At 42.7% G+C, this 20,644-nt stretch overlaps 1 protein-coding gene across 2 annotated transcripts; it reads right to left on the bottom strand.

The window, feature by feature from the left end:
- Positions 1–316: 316 nt before the first annotated feature.
- On the bottom strand, positions 317–17,745 carry PRSS23 (serine protease 23). Of its 2 annotated transcripts, XM_037840995.1 has the most exons (3): positions 15,866–15,880; positions 13,963–14,083; positions 317–9,957 (listed from the first exon to the last, which is right to left on the bottom strand). In XM_037840995.1, the coding sequence occupies exon 3, from the start codon at positions 9,942–9,944 to the stop codon at positions 8,790–8,792; it is 1,155 nt and encodes a 384-aa protein (XP_037696923.1). In that variant the 5' UTR covers positions 9,945–9,957; positions 13,963–14,083; positions 15,866–15,880; the 3' UTR covers positions 317–8,789. The 2 variants fall into 2 exon arrangements, with proteins under 2 accessions (XP_037696923.1, XP_037696924.1); XM_037840996.1 differs by lacking the exons at positions 13,963–14,083; positions 15,866–15,880 and adding an exon at positions 17,587–17,745.
- Positions 17,746–20,644: the final 2,899 nt, after the last annotated feature.

Below are 20,644 nucleotides of genomic sequence, written 5' to 3'. Positions count from 1 at the left end.
GTTTAAAGAATAGAGGATAAAGGCCAGAATCAGAGGCCGAGGAGCTGGAGAGTTGATGGGAAATACAGACTTCGAAGGGACTCATATATGAGATGTGGGAGAGGAAGGAGTCCCTGGGGCATAGGTTAAGTCATACCAGACATCCATTCATTTTCTCACCAGATATTCCCTGTGCTGTGTCAGACTGTGGGGCCAAGCAGCGGACAACAGAGAGAAAGATAGGAGTCAGTCCCTGCTTTTACAAAGCTCGGAGTCCAGTAGGGGAGACAGACACACAAATAATCACCACAATGTAATATGCGCTAGAACACATGAGTATATAAGACATTACAAAAATTTTATTTAGGAAAATGTTTGGACTCAAGAAATACCCAAGCCCAAGTATCTCAAGTCATGGTGTTACAGGTTATATACACCTACTGGGATCATTCATTTGAAAAGTATTTATTGGGAACCTGTATGCCAGTCAGTGTTCTAGGTGCTGGGGTGTAGAACAGTGAACATAACAGACAAACCTCCTTGCCCTCACGAAGTTACCTTCTAGTGGTGGAGAAGGACAAAAAACAATAAGATAAAAACAATATAGAGTATGTGAGATAGTGCTAACTGCCAAGCAGAAAAAAACAAAGGAGGGAACGGAATTAGAACCGTCTGCAGCAGGGACTGGGGAGAGTTGAACTTTTAGAGAAGATGGCCAGGGGAGGCCTTCCTGGGACAGCTAATTTGATGGCAAGGCTGGCCTCTGTTCCCACGGCTGCTGCTCCGTTTCCAGCCACTTGCTCTTTTTATTTGATTTCCTGACACTCTTCTTTCTCTCCCATGCAAACGCTTCAGTCTTGCTTCATAGGATTGGAACTCGATGCTTCTCAAAGCTGTCCTTGCTCTTTATGGAAGAGAGAGCCTTAGTCCTTTTAATAGTCTGGAGACAAGGGGCAGTGATAAATCAAGACTAAGAGAGTGCTCGGTATTTTTACACACTTGAGATACACACATAGAAATACCACACTCAAGAGTCATCCTGCACTTCATGCCCCTCAGAAAGCATCAGGAGAGACAGAAGGGGACCGCAGTGAGCCTCCCTGACCCCACATTTTCACAGCCTGTTGAAGCTTCTGCTTCTCCAGGGAGGGGCCTGGTACTTCCTGTGGTGCAGCCCACCAAGGCTCCACATGGAGGTTTCACGTAGCTGATTGTTAGGCACAGGCATTGATTGAACATACCCGGTGAAAAGGCCCCGTGCTGTGGTGGAAGGCAGCACAGAGAGGCAAAAGGTGATCTGCATGTCCTGGATAAAGCTGGGGCTTTGGAGGACTCCTCCCAAGTCTCCTGCCTTCACCCCACCCTGCCCACAGTAGCCAGAGGGACATTTCTAAATACAACCTAACCCAACCTGATCTTGTTTCAAACACCCCACTCCCACACCCCCACCCTCGCCCCATTCAAGCCTCTTTTCTGGGAGGCCACATTTTCCTGATTTCCCTCTGACATCACTGGCTGCTGCTTCTGCCTCCTTCTCTTCCTCCACCAAACCAATCCTCCAAGTGACAGTGGGCCAGAACTCTGTCCTCAGCCCTCTTCTCTTCTCGCACCTCATTCTCTCTCTAGGTGATATTATCTTAATCTGTGGCCTTAAATAACATCTTCCTGGTGATTCCAGATCGTTCTACACAGAGCTTCACAATCAGAGATCCTGCTGCTTACTTGACATCTCTACTTGAGTGTCTGTTAGACATAGCAAACCTAGCGTGACCAACATGAGAAGTCTTGATTTTCATTTCCCCCATCCAAACCTAACCCTCCTCCTCAGTCTGTCCCATCTCAGCAAATGGCACCTGGAATCTAGCTGGAGTCATTCTTGATTCCTCTTTTTCATCATAACCTATTCAGCTTGGCTTGGCTTTCAAATGTATACTGTCTTCCCAGTAAGCCTAATTCAGCTTCCTCTATTTCCTTCGTCGAAGTCACCATCATTCTCACCTAGATGACTGGTTTTGCTACTTCCGTCTTCTAAAATCCATTCTCCATTTAGCATCCAAGGAGAAGTTTTAACATATACATCAGCCTCAAGACAACATTATATTTTGTGGACCCTTCTTCCATAAAAAAAAAAAAAATTGTTTTATGACTGCATTGGTATAAAGATGAATATATTGACATTACATATTCAAACATTTTCTTAGACCTAAGATTTTGGGGGTTTTGTCTGATTTTAAAAGAAATTAAAACAATTTTTGTGTCCTATGGCAAGCCCCTCAAAAGATGTTCAAGTCCTAATCCCTGCAACCTGTTAAAGTTACCTTATATAGAAAAGACTTTGCAGATGTGATTCTGTTAAGGATCTTGAGATGGGGAGATTATACTGGATCATCCTGGTGGGACAGAGGGAGACTATAGACAGACAAGAAGAATCCAATGTGCTGGAAGCAGAGTAAGAGAGAGGAGATCCTGCACTGCTGGCTCTGAAGATGGAGGAGGGGGCCGTGAGTCAAGGACTTCAGCTCTGGGCACTGGAAAAGGCAAGGAAACAGATTCTCTCCCAGAAGTCTCCGGAGGGAGCATGGTGCTGCAAATCCCCTGGATTTTAGCCCCATAAGACTCATTTCAGCCTTCTGTCCTCCAGACTTTTAAGGGAATAAATTTATGTTGTTTTAAACCATGAAGTTCGTTAGTAATTTGTGACAGCAGCCATAGGTAACAAATGCAGGCCCCTAAAGGTGTGTGGGCCTTAGGCACTGTGCCTCCTGTACCTGATGGATATGTTGGCCCTGATCAGACCCCATCACTCCCCTAATTTGAATCCTTCAACTATGGCAAGTAGAATGAATGCCAAAGCCCTTGCCGGAATCCAGAATCCCAGTTTAAACCAGCCAGAGCCTACCTCTCCAACTCCCTCTTCTGTCCCTGTCTGTCTTGTTCACTATGCTCTGTCCACACAGGCCTCTGTCTCTTGAATAGACCAAATATGATCCTACTGGGGGGCCTAGATCTTCAATGGGCGGCTCAGTCAGGAGTTTCCCAGAGGACCTGCAGGCACAGAAGAGGAGAGCTGGGCTTGAGGCGTTTTGCTGGTTCTCACTTGAGAGGGCTGTCTGCTCCATAAGGGCACCCCAAGAGCAGCTCTTCCTCTGCTCCATCCTAACCCACTGGAGGAGCTGGAGCCCAGAAGGGGTTAAATTTTAAACTAAATTGCACCAAGTTTGCTTTTTCTTGTTTTTGTTTTTGTTTTAATGTTTCCTGTCTGGTTTGTTGCAGGCATACATTTATTATGCTTAACCCAATCTATAGTGTACATGCTATGAAGACCTGGATTTGGATTTTCAGGTCCAGGCATATGGACTTTCTTATAAGTAGTGGGCAACAACAATTTTATTTAACTAGGTGAGTGCCATGAACAAAGACGTAATTTAGGAATATTACTCTGGGTCAGAAAAATTATTTCACAAAAAATTACTTATGGAACACAGTTCTGTGTTTGGAATTCAAAAGAGTAATGAGAAGTGATTTTTGCTCTCAAGGAATCCAATATCTAGTAACAGACAAGACAAAGTGTAATAAATTATAAATATTAAAATGGAGTCCTGTACAAATAGGTCATATAGATTTATCTGCCCAAGAACCCAAAAATGTTTAATGACATTGCAATAGTTCATAAAAATTAGAAAATCTGTGCCATTAATTAGGAGCTGTTGGTTGGAAGCACAAAGTCAGATTCTGGCTAACTTAAGCAAAAAAGAATTTAGTTGGCAAGATACCAAGCTGAGGTTATGTGCCAAGAGCTGGTGTTGGAAAGCCTGTGATCAATTAGTCCACCAGCATCCCTTAAAGAAGGAAGGCTGGGCAGACCTCACACCCTCCCCCCTCCAAAACAAAGTCCTAACTTATCTGTTATAATACTGCTTCAATAGCTATCGATAAGAAACTGGTAAAAATTATGGTACATCTATACAATGTCTTACTAGGCAACTGTTGATAAGAATGATAGCACTGAATTGTTCACTATAAAATAATGTGACTTTTACCCCAACTAAAAGAATAATGGAGTTGTGACACAAAAATACACAAATGTTTAAAATGAAAAAGAATTAAATTGTAGTTGCAGTACAGTGAATGGTACTGTATTAGGTACCAAAAACAGTATTAGGGATTTCCTTGCCTGATATTATAAAACTAAGTGGAAAAATATTTTTTAAATCCCTTTATTCCTGCTCCATCCTTTTGTCTGGATCTTATTTATACAATGTCTGCCCTCTTTTGTGAAAGACATTATTGTCCAGTCACCCAAGACAAACCCTCTTCTCCCTTACCAGCATTCCCTGACCTCTAGTCAGAAAGTACTAACAAGATACCTTCTTAAATTTCTCTAGACCTGATCTCTTCTCCATTAGAATCCCCTTTTGCCAAGACCATTTCTTCAGAAGTCTGGTATATGAGATTTTAATCGTTCTGCCGCACTTTTCTCTTCTTCAGTCAGTGGTGACAGCTCCGGTAGTTCTTGTATCGTGGTCATAGTCTTATTCAAAGTAGCACAAATGTGGCTCTTAGTCTCTTTCTGCTCAACAGCAACTGGTTTAAAGCGTGCATGCAAAGTCTGCTATTGAAACTTTATCGCTGATAATTCTTTTAAAAGAGTAATTGGACTTTTCTCGCCTATTGAATCAGAATGATTTGTCTTGATTTCATAGTCCAGCCTGTACTGAATGTAATCCAGATCAGAGTCAGCTTTCTGGGAATCCTTCTGATGAGAAGGATCTCCTCTAAGGATCCACGGCCATCAGTTCCAGCTTATCGACCTCCACCTCCATGTTGAATAGTTGACCTGCACTGAGTTTTAATTGCCCAAAGGAAACAGTCAAATATGGAATCAGTCTGCCTGACTCCAAGGCCATCATTTTCCCACTCCAGCCTGCTGCCACAGCTCTCAGGCTTGTTTATTTTTGCCCTGGAAGTTGGTTTATTTCCTCCTCTGGGGAAATAGCAGACTAAAAACAGATGTGTCATTCATCTGCTAGAAATGGCTTACTACCTAGGGACTCTCAGCCCCACCCCCATCAAAAGGATATTTAGACGCGTTTCCTCTTTCAGAGGCCCTCAGAATGCTGATCCAGGCAACAGATACCTCCAGCAGGGACCACAAACAATGCAAACCCACAGACAGACAGACAGGGACCTGCAGCCCGCCCTTGTTCCTAGGATAACCAGGATAGCTGTTGGTTGGCATTCCATACAGTGCTTTGAATGGTTTGACAATAAGGTGAACAAACGTGCTGGTTTGCCTGGGACATACCTGGTTTATGCCTGCAGTCCCAGCCTAATTATCAATAGTCTCCTCTTTCAGTCCAAAAAGAATTACATTCTGAATGAAAAATGAAATGGTCACCCTATCAAACATCCATAGAAATCAATCAACAGAGGCAACTTCAAGGCATCCTTGAGCTGATTCATGACAAGGACAGAGAGGGCAGACACACAGCAGCAGAACCCAGATGAAGCAAGAAGGAAATCCAGACCCATGCGGGAATGTCCACTGCTCTCAGTGAGAGAGAGCAGAGGGCCACCAGAATTCCTCTGGACACCCTGCATTAGACATTACTATTATACTTTTGACAGACATTACTATTATACTTTTGACTAGACAGTAGACTAAAGAGTTGTCATTCCAGTGTGGGCTTAATTGTTCTCACCAAGTTCTAAATTGAAGACCTCTTCTAAGGGTTGTTAGAGAGATGGATTACTACCTTAAATAAGTGACCCAGGTGTCACTGGGATTCTCCCCACTCACTGAGACAGGTAGACTGAGCTACACAAAAGACGGGGAAATTAAGAGAAATGATCTTCGTGTTCCAACTTGCTTTCCACTTTTTTTTGTTTTTTTGAATTCCCTTTCTGGTGCAAAAAAAGTAAAGAAAGAATAGGAATGCAACTCTGTCACTAATGACCCTGATTTCTTTACTTCTTTAGCCCTGTTTTTCACTGTTTTGGACTAACTCCCTTCTGAAATGCAAAATTCTGAATAAAGTCTATTTAAAATGAGTGTCCCACATTCTGCCACAGCCTTCTGATTGTCAGTGATAAAGAATTTTTAAGTTTTTCCTTTCCCATTTTTTGCTGTGAACATTTCCAAGTCCTGGTTACAGTATTCTGGTTAAACCAAAGGCACCTCCACCTGCACTACTTGGGGCTCATCATACTTTGTGCATCATCACCTCGACCAAAAGGCTGTTACAGTGATTCCCAAAATGTATTCATTAGAACATGAGATTGCTCATAAGCATGATATGAGAAAGAAAAGGCTCTGTGATCAAAATGTTTATTGAAATACTGAATTAAAAATGCTAATGTTTCTTTAGCATAGGATTTAGAGCTTCTAATGTGCTAACAAGCATATGAATCCCTAATGAAGAGAGGGAGTCTGCAGAGGCATCTCCCACCTACCTGATAATGGTACTCCCCACCCCCCCTTTTTTGGTAGAAAATCTGGAGGGACCAGTGTTTAAGGAGCACATTTTGGGAAATGTTCTATTAGCTTTACTAGCAATCTATCTTTATAAGGCATTTAACTCATACATGTAAAGTACTAATTATATTAATAATATCTTGAGTTCTTTTTTTAATGTCAATTAATATGATAGTTTTATACCTGTTTTCTTTTATTGGAAACAAGTCCAATTATTTTACAGTTTTCTTTTATAGTTCTATAAGCTATGCTATATACATAGCTTGAGGGCACTATTCTTTAGTAAATTACATCCACTTGTGAAGTAAACATAGATATTGTTTTGATTTGTGCCGTAACCTATCCTTGCTGAGGGAAGTTTCAGCTTTGCGGAAAAATCAAAATCGAGAAACCAAGGTGCTTCATATGAGGAGCATCTATTTTTTTAAAAAAGCAACACAACAGTTCTGGCCCAGTGAACTTTTTGCACAAAGTAAAAGCAAAAAAACACAAACAAACAAACAAAAAAACAACCAACCAACCAAACAGAACAAAAAACAAACAAAAAAACCCAACAACAAAAAAAACCACCCAAACCCAAACCAAATACCAGACAGAGATGGAAACCTCTCTTCTTCCTCAGGCTAGATTCCTGCTAGATTCCAAAGCAAAATGAGCTAGAACGCAGAAGATTCCTGGAGGGCCTGCAGCTCTTTGCTATGCATAATATTTCTTATATGATTTGAAGAAAGCACTGTGACTGTACATTTCTTGAGTGCCTTATCAGGAATATCTTTCAGAAAAGCTCAAGAAACACAAGAAAAAAAGCCACCCAGAGAATTTTTATGCACCAGTGCTGTATTTGAATGTCCTCACAAACAAACAGCCATAACTCAGGTTGAAATCACACAGGGTGCAAGCACAGCAAACATCTGCCTTGGAGTCCATGTGCTTTTTCTCTCCACTTAAAACATTTAGAAAGAAATGCTTAGGTTGAGAGCCCTGAAATGAAAACATAAAATAATTGTCTTTTCTTTATATGCTGTTTTTATCATATTGATAAAACATTAGTAAGGTGTTTATTGGGGTGCATGAGTCTCACCCATTCTGCATTTTTCCCATTTTCATTTTTACTATTTGTACATGGTTACATGTGCCTGTAGCCTAGAGCATTCCACCAAAATAGCCCCCTTTAAAACAGTGAAAAAAAAGTCATACTGGTTTTTTTAAAGCACCCTTCACTTATTTTCACTATAAAATAAGTAAAGTGAGAGGGAAAAGTTTCCAAATTGAACAAGTACACAGCTCCCCTAAAGTACACAGAAAACTATGCAGAATAATTTTTGATTAGGCTGATGACTGTGCCAGGCTCCAAACAAGTGGGTTATTCTGTTGTGACATCTGCCAAGCAATGCATCCATTGTTCTCTGGAATTTAATTCATTTTAAATTACTCCATCCAAATGATAAAACATGAGATGTGCTACACTCTAGAGGTAAAAAGCTATGATTGTTTTTAGTGTGACCACAACTCTCAGCTGGGAAGCAATAGAGTCGGTTCTAATTAGGTCCTGATTATTGTCTCCAGAGAAACAGCTAGTCCTAGAAATGAGTGAAATCCTGTAAAATGAGAGGATAAAGATAAACGATCTTGCTTACTCTGGTGTGACGGCAGAGCTGGCAAAGTCTTCCCCCAAAGTAGAGCAAAATTCTTCAGAAGAGAAACTATGTCCAAACTAAAAGCAGCTTTGGCTACTGGTTTACTGTAAGATATAGTTTAATATGTGTACAAATATAGCCAACAATTTATTGTTCAAGGACTACTGAGCAAATGACCTCAAATCCAGAATATTACAATTGTCTGTCTCTCTAAGAACTGTCGTGAAAGTTTCCTAAGAGTTGTGTGCTGTGGGCAACTTTACCATCTGCAAGCAAAGAAAGAAAGATGAATCTCCGGAAAGAACACACACATATGAATTTACATCTCCTATATGCCACAAATTCAATATAAACCTTTGAAACAAATTCAGATGAAATAAAAATCAAAGTTCTCAAAAAAATGAAAGATTAACTTAATTGCCAAATATTCCCCATTGCCCCATACATCCGTATGTTTTTATTTCTACGCAAAAGTATGCCTTCAAACTGCTTAAATGATTATACTATGACAGGTTTTTGAATAATAAAGCCAGTCATCTTGCAATTTTAAGAAACCTGGTAAAAGATATGACACGTCACACACAAACACACGCTCACACATGCATGCACACATACACACACACGCCAATGACAAAACTTGGTCTCTCCTAAAATAACTACATGAATACCATTAAGTGCTGCCAAGAAGTAACACTGTGTCACCCCTCCCTACAATCCAGGTAGTTTCCTTTAATCCAGTAGCAAATCTGGGCATATTTGAGAGGAGTGATTCTAACGGCCACATTGAAATCCTGCGGAGACCCATTCATGTCCACCCACTGGTGCCCTGAAAAGATGCCAATAATTTTTCGCTCCCACTTCTGCTGCTGTCTCTTCCACATCCTCACGTAGACCCCCGACCCGCTAGCCCCAGGCTGGGCGTCACACTGCTGGTAGAGCAGGTCGTAGGTCTCGTCTTTGACGTCACAGAAGCGGTACACCAAATTGCCTGGGCGGTCATTGTCATAACCAGAGAAGTGGATTCTGCCCCCTGGCAGCTGCTTAGCGGGAGGGCTCACCCCAATCTTCATGAACTTTCTCTTGTGGGGTTTTTTGAGTTCCAAGAGGGCATAGTCATAATCCATGCCAATGTCATTGGCATTGCCCTTGATCCAACCCTTGGGCACATGAGTGCGTTTCACCCGGATCCACTGGAATTTCATCTTCTCGGGGATGGCTGAGCTCGAGTCGTTGGCCCCTCGACCACCGTCTTTAAACTTCGGCTTCAGGAAGCCCACTCTAAGCTTCTGGGTTCCTTTCACATAGGTTTTCCCATCATGTATGCAGTGAGCAGCTGTGAGGACGTGTTTTTCCGCCACTAGCGTGCCAGTGCAGCCTGTCGATAACTTCACTGACGTTGAGAAAGGGTAATTGAGCAAGAAGTCCTTCCCAAAAATGCTGAACCTGCTGTCGTAGCCATAAATCTGCCGCTTCCTCCGAGACTTTCCTGAAGACCCTGAGTCTCGACGTTGGGTCCCTCGTCCACCATTGCTGAGGACATAAATGCCCACCTGGGTCTCTGTGCGACTGCCATTGGCATAGAGTGTTTCATAAGACAGGTATTGCTTGGCCTCTTCATAGGTGGGCAGTGGAGTTCCCTTATGGCACTGGGGTCCACATGGGGAGGTCACTTCCAATCTGGCTTTGGCCCCAAAGTCTGGCTTGGATAAGTTGAGGGTGGACTCAGGCAAGACAATAGGGAGGCGGTAAGCAGGCCATGTGGGTTTCCAGTGGACACCATAGGGGCTCACCTGCCCAACAGCACAGAGAAGGAGGAAGAGGAGAAGGAAGAGGAGCCCTGGAATTCCCGCCATGCTGAGCACCGCTCTGTAGAAACAAAGACAAGCAGGTCAGGAGGGCAAGTGACTGAACACTCATTTACTGCAGAAGCAGCTCAGCGACATGCCTGGCCTTGTTTCTAAGTTTGTGACCCCTCCTCAGGAATCAGGGTGTGGAAAGGAATCTTCAGACAATGGTCTCACTTACAATGCAAGGGCTTGACCTTGGAAACGTTCCTGGGGCTGGGTGTTCCGGCTTGAATTGGGTGTTCATTCCCTTCCATGTTTAAGATGCCCCTAAAACGACTACCACTGCAGGGCAGTGTGCATCCAGCCATTAACCTCTGGCTGAACTGCTTGAGCAGCCCCAATTTCTATGCAATTTTGGGCTTACTTTGTGCGTGGTTCTAAACCTTTGTCCTCTCCCACATCCCTGGTCCCCTGCCTTTCTTTTCTCCTTCCCTTTCATCCTCAATATAGTGTATATTTGAAAATTTTTCAGAGCAACTTGCTGATTTAGAGGGTAAATTTAAGTTACATAGCTTACATAGCCAAGGTGTCAAGGAGGGACCATTCCACATTGAACAGGTACTACGATTCTTGTAGCTTGTAAATGGTGGACACAGTGACAAGAGAGTATGAGAACTTTTTGTTTGTCCTTTGAATTTAGAACAATCTTTACTACTATAAATTTAATTGTAGAATAGCCAGGCCTCTAATAAACATAAACGATTCCTTCTCTTTTGGATTATATTGTATACTATCAGGATCTTTGCAAAGATCTAAAGCTCTAATACTGTCTTAGCTTTCACACTGTGACTACCTGTTGGTTATTTTTTTTTCAGGTGTTTGTTCCCATGCCTTGATTCTGGGCCTGTGTTGGCACTCAACAAAGATCTATTGAATGAATGCCTGTATTAATGGATGGAAGAGTGAGTGAATGAATGAATGAATGGGGTTCAAAAAAATAGCCATGGAATGACACATGCTGAGTGCTAATGTCAGAGATGTACAAGATGATGAGATAGCTCAGAGAAGGGGCATGAAATCCAGTTGGTGTGGAGTCGGAACAGGGAGGTGTACTAAGAGAGTGATGCTTGAGTTAGGTGTTGAAGGTGAACAGAAGTTAGAAACATAGGACAACAGATTGTAGGGGCCATTTCAGAGAGAACTGTCTGTGCAAGGGCACAGAGACATGTAACAGTGTGAGTCATTTCAGGAATTATACTTAGCTCAGCAAGGGTGGTGATGGAGGAGCAGGCAAGGGCCAGACTATGAAGGGTTGTGTGTACTAAGCTAAAGAGTTTGGATGTTACACTGAAAGGTATGTTTAAAAACCTGGATAATCATCCCACAAGAAAAATAGCAGCAATGAAAAAGAAAACTGAAAGTATATTCATAAATGTTTAAGCATCAGTTTACTCTGGCTCTGAATCTTCTGGTTCAAGAGAAGCTGACTCAGCAGGTAGGGAATTCATTGAACTTGGGGCACTCAAAATCAAGCATCCCAAAACAAAGACAAGTTGGAGTTGGATCTCAAGAGGCTGGTGGGACAATTAGGAATCAGGAAGAAACAGTTGCTTTCTTCTTACCCTCTTCCCCTTTGAGGGTTCAGACCTGCTGGCAATGTTTGGGAAGTCTTTTGCTATTCTTTAAACAAATCTGGAAAAACCCATCGATCTGATCTAGTCCAGTGAGCATGCCAATTCATATTCCCAATATCTACATACTATATCTCTAAACTATGTGCTTGTCCCACCCATCTCTGGCATCTTTTCCCTTGGCTCTTTCTCTTTGACTCTACTACTATCAGAGAGAACAGGGATGGGAAGAGAAGAAAATGAGCTCTGGAAAAGCCAGTTCCTTGAGAATTCCTGCTTCCTTGAAATTCTGCTTCTCTCCATCTCTCATACCATAGGAAGGGTCCCCTGGGCCCTTATTTCTTTGAATCCTTGGAATCATGGTGTACATGTGTATGTGCATGCACACGTGTTTCTATGTGCTTTTGAGGGTATCACTGAGACAAAGATTCTAAGTGAACTAGGATGGGGATGCTAATGCTAGCAGAGCTCTCCTCCCCTGTGGAGAACTTGGTGGGTGGAATGGGTGTGGTGATGATAACCACTTAGGAGATCTGCTGGGAATGGATGTGTCTGATTAGTCCTATCTTCTGGCTGTGGACCTAGCCCTTGGGCTTTTCTAGGATTTGGACGGTTTTATCTCTGTGTAAGGAGCTGTCTAGGTGACTAAACGCCCCATTCACTCCAGAATTCCTGCCAAGTATGACAAATACTAGGAGGAATCATGCATTTCCCATATCTTGGACCCCCACACACCATCCCCACCTCCTTTGGCTAACTAGAAGAGAAATGGAGAGAATGCTGCCTGCTGACATCATGCAGCAGATATAAATCAAGCTTTACTTCATCTTATCTTAAGAAACAAAACACTCAATCCAGAGGTCCAAGTTGCCAAGTGTTCCTATTTTAAAAATATGGTTCCTATGGGAGAGAGTGTGTGTAGATGAGATGGTTGTACACAATGTATTTTCGATAAGTTGTAGATAATATTTTTAATGTGCCTGAAGAACATGACAGTTAAGATATGCTCATATTATCATCTAGGACATAGATCTTCAAATCCCAAATCAGATATCTGCATGCTAGTTGGATCCTCAGAGTACAGATTTTGAATTATCTTCTGCACTGTAAGTACTCCAGTGACATCGTTTTTAGCTTTATCCACTTATCCAAAAATTAAAATAGTCCATTGGCAAAGGTATCAGAGAATAGAATGGCAGGTTAAAGTCCGAAACTAGCTGAAATACACTTAAAAAGTCTATCCAGAAATCTTGTCTTAATGAATTAAACCCCTTCTTAGACAAAGTTAACTCTCTTTTTGCTTTTCCAAGTGTTTTACCTATATGGGAAATCCCTGTATCTTAAAAAAATACTTTCAAAGGCCTTGAAGCATGCCCCATTTCACAGGTGCTACCGTGGCATAACTTTCTTGTCAGACAGTCTTTCAAAAAAGAAAAATGTTCTCAGGAGTCAGTTCATGAGAGTTACCGTGGAAAAACGCAAACAAGTCTTTTCTTGGGGTGTGCCTGCAGGAAAAGTCTGCTAGGCTCTCTCACTGGCTCCGACCTCACCCCAGCCTCTCACACAGGAGATTTGCATTTGTTCTTCAGCAAAGTGACAGATGACCAGGTGTCAAGGTCTTTTGGGATTGCTTGCCAATCACAGAACCCTGGTGAGAGCACATGTTAGTGTATTACGATTCAGAGTCCTAACAACTTAAATTCTGGTCCTTTAACCAGCAGTAAAGGAGAACTCAACCATCTACCAGAAAAGGACTGTCAAACCAGCAGGGCAAGGGTGAAGCGTTAACCCTTTAGGAATAAACTTTTCAGATACATCAAAAGCACTAATTTCTCTCAGCTTGAAATACTGCTACAAGTTCATTATATCAGTACTTAAATTCTGTTCATTATTCTGCATAACAAGGCCTTGTTCTGACATTTTGTATCTTTAAGTTTCTAAGTTACTCTAGAAGCCATAAAATTGCATCAGAACAATTTAAATTCATAGTTAGAAACTAAGGTACACTTTTAGAAACTATTGCAGGTCAAATTATTCCAAATAGATTAGGTTTTTAAATACCTGATCAGAAACTGGGAGATAAAGTTATGTTTTCTCAGGCTCCCAAATGGGTCTAAAATGCCATATGTATTAAAGTTAGCAGCCTCACACATTGCCCACTCCTTTACCAAATGTTTATCGGGGCAGGGGAGTAAGAAATAGTTCTGATAGTTCTGAACAGGAACCTAAACCAGACGATCTCTTCAATTAGTCTTTTCAGTTCTGGTCTCTTCAGGTCTGTGATTCTCTAATTCATAATTTTACAGGGTTCAGAAGTCCAGGTCAGGGACTATGTTGTTTACAAACACTGTCTATACTGACATTTACTGCTCAGGAGCATTCACTCAGGGGATTATGCAGGATGGAGGCACAGGGGGAAAGGAAAAGGAAAATGTATCAAGTTAACCTTTTACCTATCTGCCCGACAAGACTTCCTTCATGAGCATGCAAAGGAAACAAAGGCATCCAGCAGAGGGCAGCTTTCAAGAACCAGTGTGGAGGGACGGCTGGGTGTGAATGCTCTCAGGACAGATCCTAAAAAAAAAAAAAGTGAGGGGAAACAGCCCTCCTGTCTACTAAGGGCCTTCCCTGAAGTATTTACATGCTGCCCTACCCTCTCCCCATTAATAACACACCAGTGATAATCGTGATGCTCTAAAATTAGGTCGGTACAATAAGCCAGGCACACAAGGACAAGTATTGTATAATCTCACTGATATGAAATAATTAGAAAAAGCAAACTCACAGAGTCAGAAACTAGAATACAGGGTACCAGGAGCTAGGGTGGGGGTAGGGAATGGGGAGTGAGTGCTAAAATTGTACAGAATTTCTATTTGGGGTGATGGAAAAGTTTTGGCAATGGATGGAGGTGATGGTAGCTCAACATTGTGAACATAATTAACAGCACTGAATTATATACTGGCATGTGGTTGAAAGGGGGAAATTTTAGGTTGTATATGTTACTAGGAAAAAAATTAACAACAACAACAAAGCCATTGGACTGTACAACACAAACAGGGAACCCTAATGTAAGCCATGGACTATAGTTAACTGTACTATTAACTATGAACTAGTACAGTTATAATATTCTTTCATCATTTGTAACAAATGTACCAAATTAATGCAAGGTGTTAATAACGGGGGAGCATATATGGGAACTGTTTAATTTCTGCATGATTTTGCTATGAACCTACAACTTCTCCAATTAAAAAATATTTTAAAAAATCGGGTCTGTAGCTTCACAATAATTCCTCAACTCACCTAAGGACGGACTACATCCCCAGGGACAAGTAGCTATTGTTTCCATTTTTATAAACTCTAAGTAGGTATATTATACTCATTTAAGTTTATTTAAACATAAAGACAATAGGATATAAACGTATAATAAAAACATTCAGAATCCCACCACTGGGATGGTAACTAATGGGTTATATACCTTTAAATTCTCTCTCATCTTTACAAATGAATCATGTTATCCTTATAGAGTTGTCTGGAAAACTCACACCTTAAAAAAGGAATGAAAATTTCCTAATCTTATTCTTATAATATCTAAATCGGGGTGAAGAAAATTCAGGTATATAAGGATTCATTTCTAGGAATAAGGCTTTGCCAGATAAACATTCCTCATCTGTATAATTATCTTTTAAAGTCTCCAACTAAATATTTTCATGCATCACTTCATCTAAATGGCAAAGCAGAATGGAAAATTAAGATAAGCAAATATTTTTTACACCATTCCTAGTTATTACAGAAACTGTATTTTTCTACCACTGTATATCTTGACTCATGAGAAGGTTACACATTCCATGCTCCATCACTCAATATAAGCCACTGTCTTGCTATCCATGTCTAAAAATATTTATACTTCTTGAGGATGCTGCCGCTTTTATAGTCTCACTAATGAACTTATGGTGGAAGGACTGAGCTTATTATCAGATGGGAAAACATTACCTGTGTGGAGCACTGAGACTGCTGTTAGTTGTGCACCTTAGTTTTCAAAACTGCAACACAGGTCTCCTCTCTACTGGCAACTGTTTAGGAGAATGAATTAACTCCTATAGCAGACAAATGTCGGGAGGGAAAACCTAATCCTTAGGACATACATTCTCTATTGTACAACCTAGGAATTTCTGTGACCACTAGAAACAGAAATGACTGAAAAAAATGGCATGAAAGTTTGTGAAGATAAAAGTTTTAAACACTTGTTAGAAGGATGAAAAAGGGTTTTCCATGGAATCTGTGGCCAGGGATACTGAACATTGAAACCATGCTAATTCCCAAAGCAAATATCTAAAATGAACAAAGCTCTGTGCATACTCTGCAGCGAGGCTCGCTCTCATTTTCCTGAGCCACAGAACCTGTTAAAGCAAAACAGACATAATCACATAATGGTTTAAGAATTACAGTCTTGTCCAGGAAAATGCAGAGCACTTACACGTCCAGCAACTCTAAACATGATCTTGTGGTCGAAAGAAGTTTACGTTCTTCTCTGTCAGATTTTAGGCAAAATGAATTATCCCAGTGAGCCTGGGACGTAGCAAAACAAGAATCAAGTGTGTAAATCCATCAATGGTGAGACCATGAGAAACAAATTCTCAGGAGTCAGTGGGAGTTATGCATGAATAGTGCCTGGTGAACTAAACCCTAAGGGATCTGCCAGAAGAGATGTGCACACCAGGCTGGCAATGTTCTCAGATACGCTAACGGGCAATTTGGCACTTTATGCTACAGACAGAAAGACGTACCCACATTCACCATCTACCTGAATAAGCTTGTCAGTGTTATAAAAATGTGATCCATATTAGTTACCTTGGAAAAATGCTTTCTTCCCAGTTCATGCACAGGGAAGCAAGTTACCTCTTGACTTTATTTAAGTGGGAAAAATACAACCAAAATAATTTATTCAAGTGCAGATGGTGTGCATATGATCACAAAAGCTTTCACGAGCAAATGGAGTGGCGTCTGTCGCATTTTCTAAGTCCCTTCTCCCCATTTTGCCTCCAACCTGCTCCTTACTAACAGACTTCTTACTAACAGACTAAGAGACAAAATGTAAGTCATCTTTTAAATGCTCTCCTGCATAAGTAGGATCCTGAAAACACTATGCAATAAATACCCTGATTTTAATTTAAATTCAACTCCTTCCCACACCTCTTGGATGTTACTCTGGCATTGGCCTATGTCCCTCTAAGAAGTGCTCAGGGACCCCCTGAGTTCCATTTGAGTTCCAGAAGCCTAGAGGAAAAGCAAGTCCCACACCAACACTGATCCTTAACAACCAGGAACTTCCCACCAGCGGTGGGCTGTTTCTGAAGTCTCAGGGGTGTAGCCCAAAGGGCAATATAACAAGGAGGATTTTCTGGAGGAGGTGGGTTCCCTCATCTAAATAATTCTTCTTCCCCTTACTTCCCGAGATTTTATTTCAAAATTAACAACCACTGACTGAAGAAGAAATATTTGCTTCCAACAACTGTTGATGGCTCACAGAGTAGTTTCTAGATCCAGCTCTCCGCAGGAAGCACACTGTCATGAATTAAGTTTCCAGAGAAAAAGGCCTATTTCCCAACCTGAGTTTGCTGCACTTTTCTTGTTTGCTAAGGTGTATTCACAATCATGTGCCCAGGACTTAGAATATTAATGTTCAGAACTTGATGGAACTATATATACGCAAAAGTCAAGGAAATAAGTGATGGGGGTGGAAGAGACCTTGGGGGTTGCCATCGCCCCAGCCTGAGAGCTTGCTGAGAGCCGACTCCTTGTCTACTCCCACCCAGCAGCTAGCATCGAAGACAGTCTTCAAAACCTACTTTCTCCATCAAGCTTCATGGGTGACACTGAGTGAATCCAAATGCCCTGCAGCCCCTGCGTTTATCCGGAACTCTTTAAGGAGCCGCATCCTAGCTCCCGAGTCCCTAAGGCCACCCAAGAGAAGTCTCGGTGCCCCTAGCCCCCCGCACGCACCGGGCCCTTTGTCCCGCTCCTCCCGGTGCCCAGACCCGCGCGCCCGGCCCACGCTCCCGGCCCGCGCCCGCACTCACCCGCGCGGAGCAGCGCGCCCCGGCCGCGGCTCGCGGCGCCGCTCAAACAGGTGTGGGCGCCGGGAGAGCGCGCGCGGCTCCCATGCCTGTCCCGCCGCGCGATCGACTGGGAGCGAGTCAGCAAGCGAGCAGGAGGGCTTCGCCGGCTGAGGGCGGATCCACCCCCCGCGCCTCCCAAGGCCCGTCCGCCCCGCCTCCGGTCTCGGCAAAGCTGCGAGGCCGCCGTCGGCCCTCCTCTCTCTCCACCCCCGCCGCCTGCCTCCGGCCAGAGCAAGAGCGGGTAGCACAGAGGGCGCAGGTGGGCCCTGGCGCCTCGGCAGCACCCGCGGGCCTGGGCCTCTCCGCGCCAGCCAGCGCCGGCTCTCTAGGAGGACCCGCCCTGCCAGGGTCCGCGCGCCCCCGGGGCTTGGGCGCAGCCTCCTGAGCCAAGGACCTTCTTTGCCTGCAGTCTGCTGCCTGCCCTGGAGACGAGACGCTCCCCAAGCGCTCCACCTCCCAGCCTAGAACTGGCAACGCGGGCCATTCCTGGGGCTTGAGGAACCCCTCCGCAAATTTGAGCAATTGGCTCCAAGCCCGTGCATCTCTCACCCGCATAGACATTTTGAGCGTTTTCGGGCCCTTCTCTCTCTCTCTTTTTTTTCTTTTTCTTTTTTTTTTTTTAATTAAATTCAGTTTTATTGAGATATATTCACATACCATACAGTCACCCATGGTGTACAATCAACTGTTCACAGCACCATCATGTAGTCATGCATTCATCACCCCAATCTATTTTTGAACATTTTCCTTACATCAGAAAGAATCAGAATAAGAATAAAAAATAAAAGTAGAAAAGAACACCCAAATCGTCTCCCCATACCACCCTATTTTTCATTTAGTCTTTGTCTCCATTTTTCTACTCATCCATCCATAAACTAGATAAAGGGAGTGTGACCCACAAGATTTTCACAATCACACTGTCACCCCTTGTCAGCTACATTGTTATACAATCGTCTTCAGGAGTCCAGACTACTGGGTTGGAGTTTGATGGTTTCAGGTATTTACTTCTACCTATTGCAATACATTAACACCTAAGAGGTGTTATCTATATAGTGTGTAAGAATGTCCACCAGAGTGACTTCTCGACTCTATTTGAAATCTCTCAGCCACTGAAACTTTCTTTTGTTTCATTTTGCATTCCCTTTTTGGTCAAGAAGATAGTCTCAATCCCATGATGCCAGGTCCAGATTCATCCCTGGGAGTCATATCCTGCGTTGCCAGGGAGATTTACACCCCTGGGAGTCAGGTCCCACGTAGGGGGGAGGGCAGTGAGATCACCTGCCGTGTTGGCTTAGTTAGAGAGGGAGAGAGAGGCCCCTTCTCTCTTGACCCAGTCTCTGAGGTGCCAACAAGGAACAATAACCCCTATAACACTTGCTGCGGTGCTGGGGGCCCAGAGCCCAGCAGACAGCTGCTTGGCAGCTACAGAATGGAGGGCGGTCTGGTGAGCCCTCCAGCCTCAGTTCTCTATCTGGGCACCAGCTGGTGGAGCCACCTCCTCGCCAGTGAGTCTGCTTCCCTGAGTCATCCCCAGGGCCCACAGCTCAAGGTCTTCCCCTACCCAGGCTGGTCACCACCTATTTAGACCCTAGTGCTAGAGCCTTCCTGCTCTGATACTTCAGTATAGATGACCATTCATTGAGCCACTTCTGTGAACAAATTTCACATATAGGCTGTTGTGGTGAAGAGATTACCACCTTTTTTTCAGATAAGGTTTAGGAAGGCTTAAAGACTTGCCCAAAGTCATGCAGATACAGATACAGAGTTGTAGGGCCAGATCTGGTGCCTGAGACCACATTCTTAGCCTTCCTCCTACCATCAAACCCTGGTCTAAGAGAGGACCCAGTATACTATTTCACACCAAAGTGTTAATAACCTACCTAATGAGTTTATGCTTGTGATTGAATTTAAGTAGGAAAGCTCTGAGCAGGTATTATTGTGTGGTGTTTCTCAAATGTAAGTGAAGCCTATTTTTGCCACCATTTATTTTTTCTCCATTTTAAAGGCAAATTTTCTTAGACTCCTCAATATGGTTCAAATTATTTTCTTTTAAGATGGTGCATTAGGATATATAAGCATAAACCACATATAAGCTTTTGTTACAGTTTTGAACAACTGTTAAACCAAAAGGAATATATAAATTTAATACAAAAGTCCTCTACCAAAACTATAAAATTTAATTTACTAATATTTTATTTAAAGTGACCAACTGGTGGTAAGACACAATGCTACTGGAATCACCAGTGCGGTTCTGACTGCCGAAGTGTAGATAACTCTGCATCCTGCATGACTCTACCACTCAGGGTGTGTGTGGTACCCTGTGTTGATTCAATTCTCTCACCTCTTTCCTCTGTTCCACCTACCACACCTCCTTTGCTCACACTCTGCCTTGTGTTAGTGTTCAGATTTCACTTGACTAACACATCAAGTCATTACCTTTGCTATCTTCCCCCTCTTCTTTTTTTCTATTTTTAGCAGAACAAGTTGTGCACACATAGGTGCTGAAATCATGTGGCAGTACTTGGATCCTGGTGATCCAGAATGTTTATATTAATTTTTTATCAGAAAAATGGGAAAATGTAAATTATGGATCTCCAAGGGTCTGTAGCTGTGAGTTGGAGAAGCACCACTAAAAGTCTAGTATCACACTTCATAGAGGGCTGGGGATGGAGGAAGGAGGAGAAGGAAGAGATTTCTCAATTTTATTTATTCTCACTTGAAACACTCAAATTTATATGAGTTTTATGGCAATTCAACAAATATATGCTGAGCACCTGTGCCAGTTTGAATATATTGTGTCCCCCAAATGCCATTATCTTTGATGTAATCTTGTGTGGGCAGACATTATCAGTGTTGATTAGATTGTAATTCTTTGAGTATTTCTGTGGAGATGCGCGCCACCCAGCTGTGGGTGATGACTCTGATTAGGTAATTCCCATGGAGGCATGGCCCCACCCATTCAGGGTGGGCCTTGATCAATGGAGCAGTATAAATGAGCTGACAAACAGAAGGAACTCAG

Source organism: Choloepus didactylus, chromosome 6, assembly GCF_015220235.1.
Source record: "Choloepus didactylus isolate mChoDid1 chromosome 6, mChoDid1.pri, whole genome shotgun sequence".
NCBI classification, from domain to species: Eukaryota; Metazoa; Chordata; class Mammalia; order Pilosa; family Megalonychidae; genus Choloepus; species Choloepus didactylus.
Note: the sequence above shows the minus strand (reverse complement) of the source record. Positions and strands in the feature narration are given on the sequence as shown.

Bases quoted from the DNA above. Each gene is read 5' to 3' on its own strand.
- PRSS23 (XM_037840996.1), bottom strand. From the start codon at position 9,944: ATGGCGGGAATTCCAGGGCTCCTCTTCCTTCTCCTCTTCCTCCTTCTC.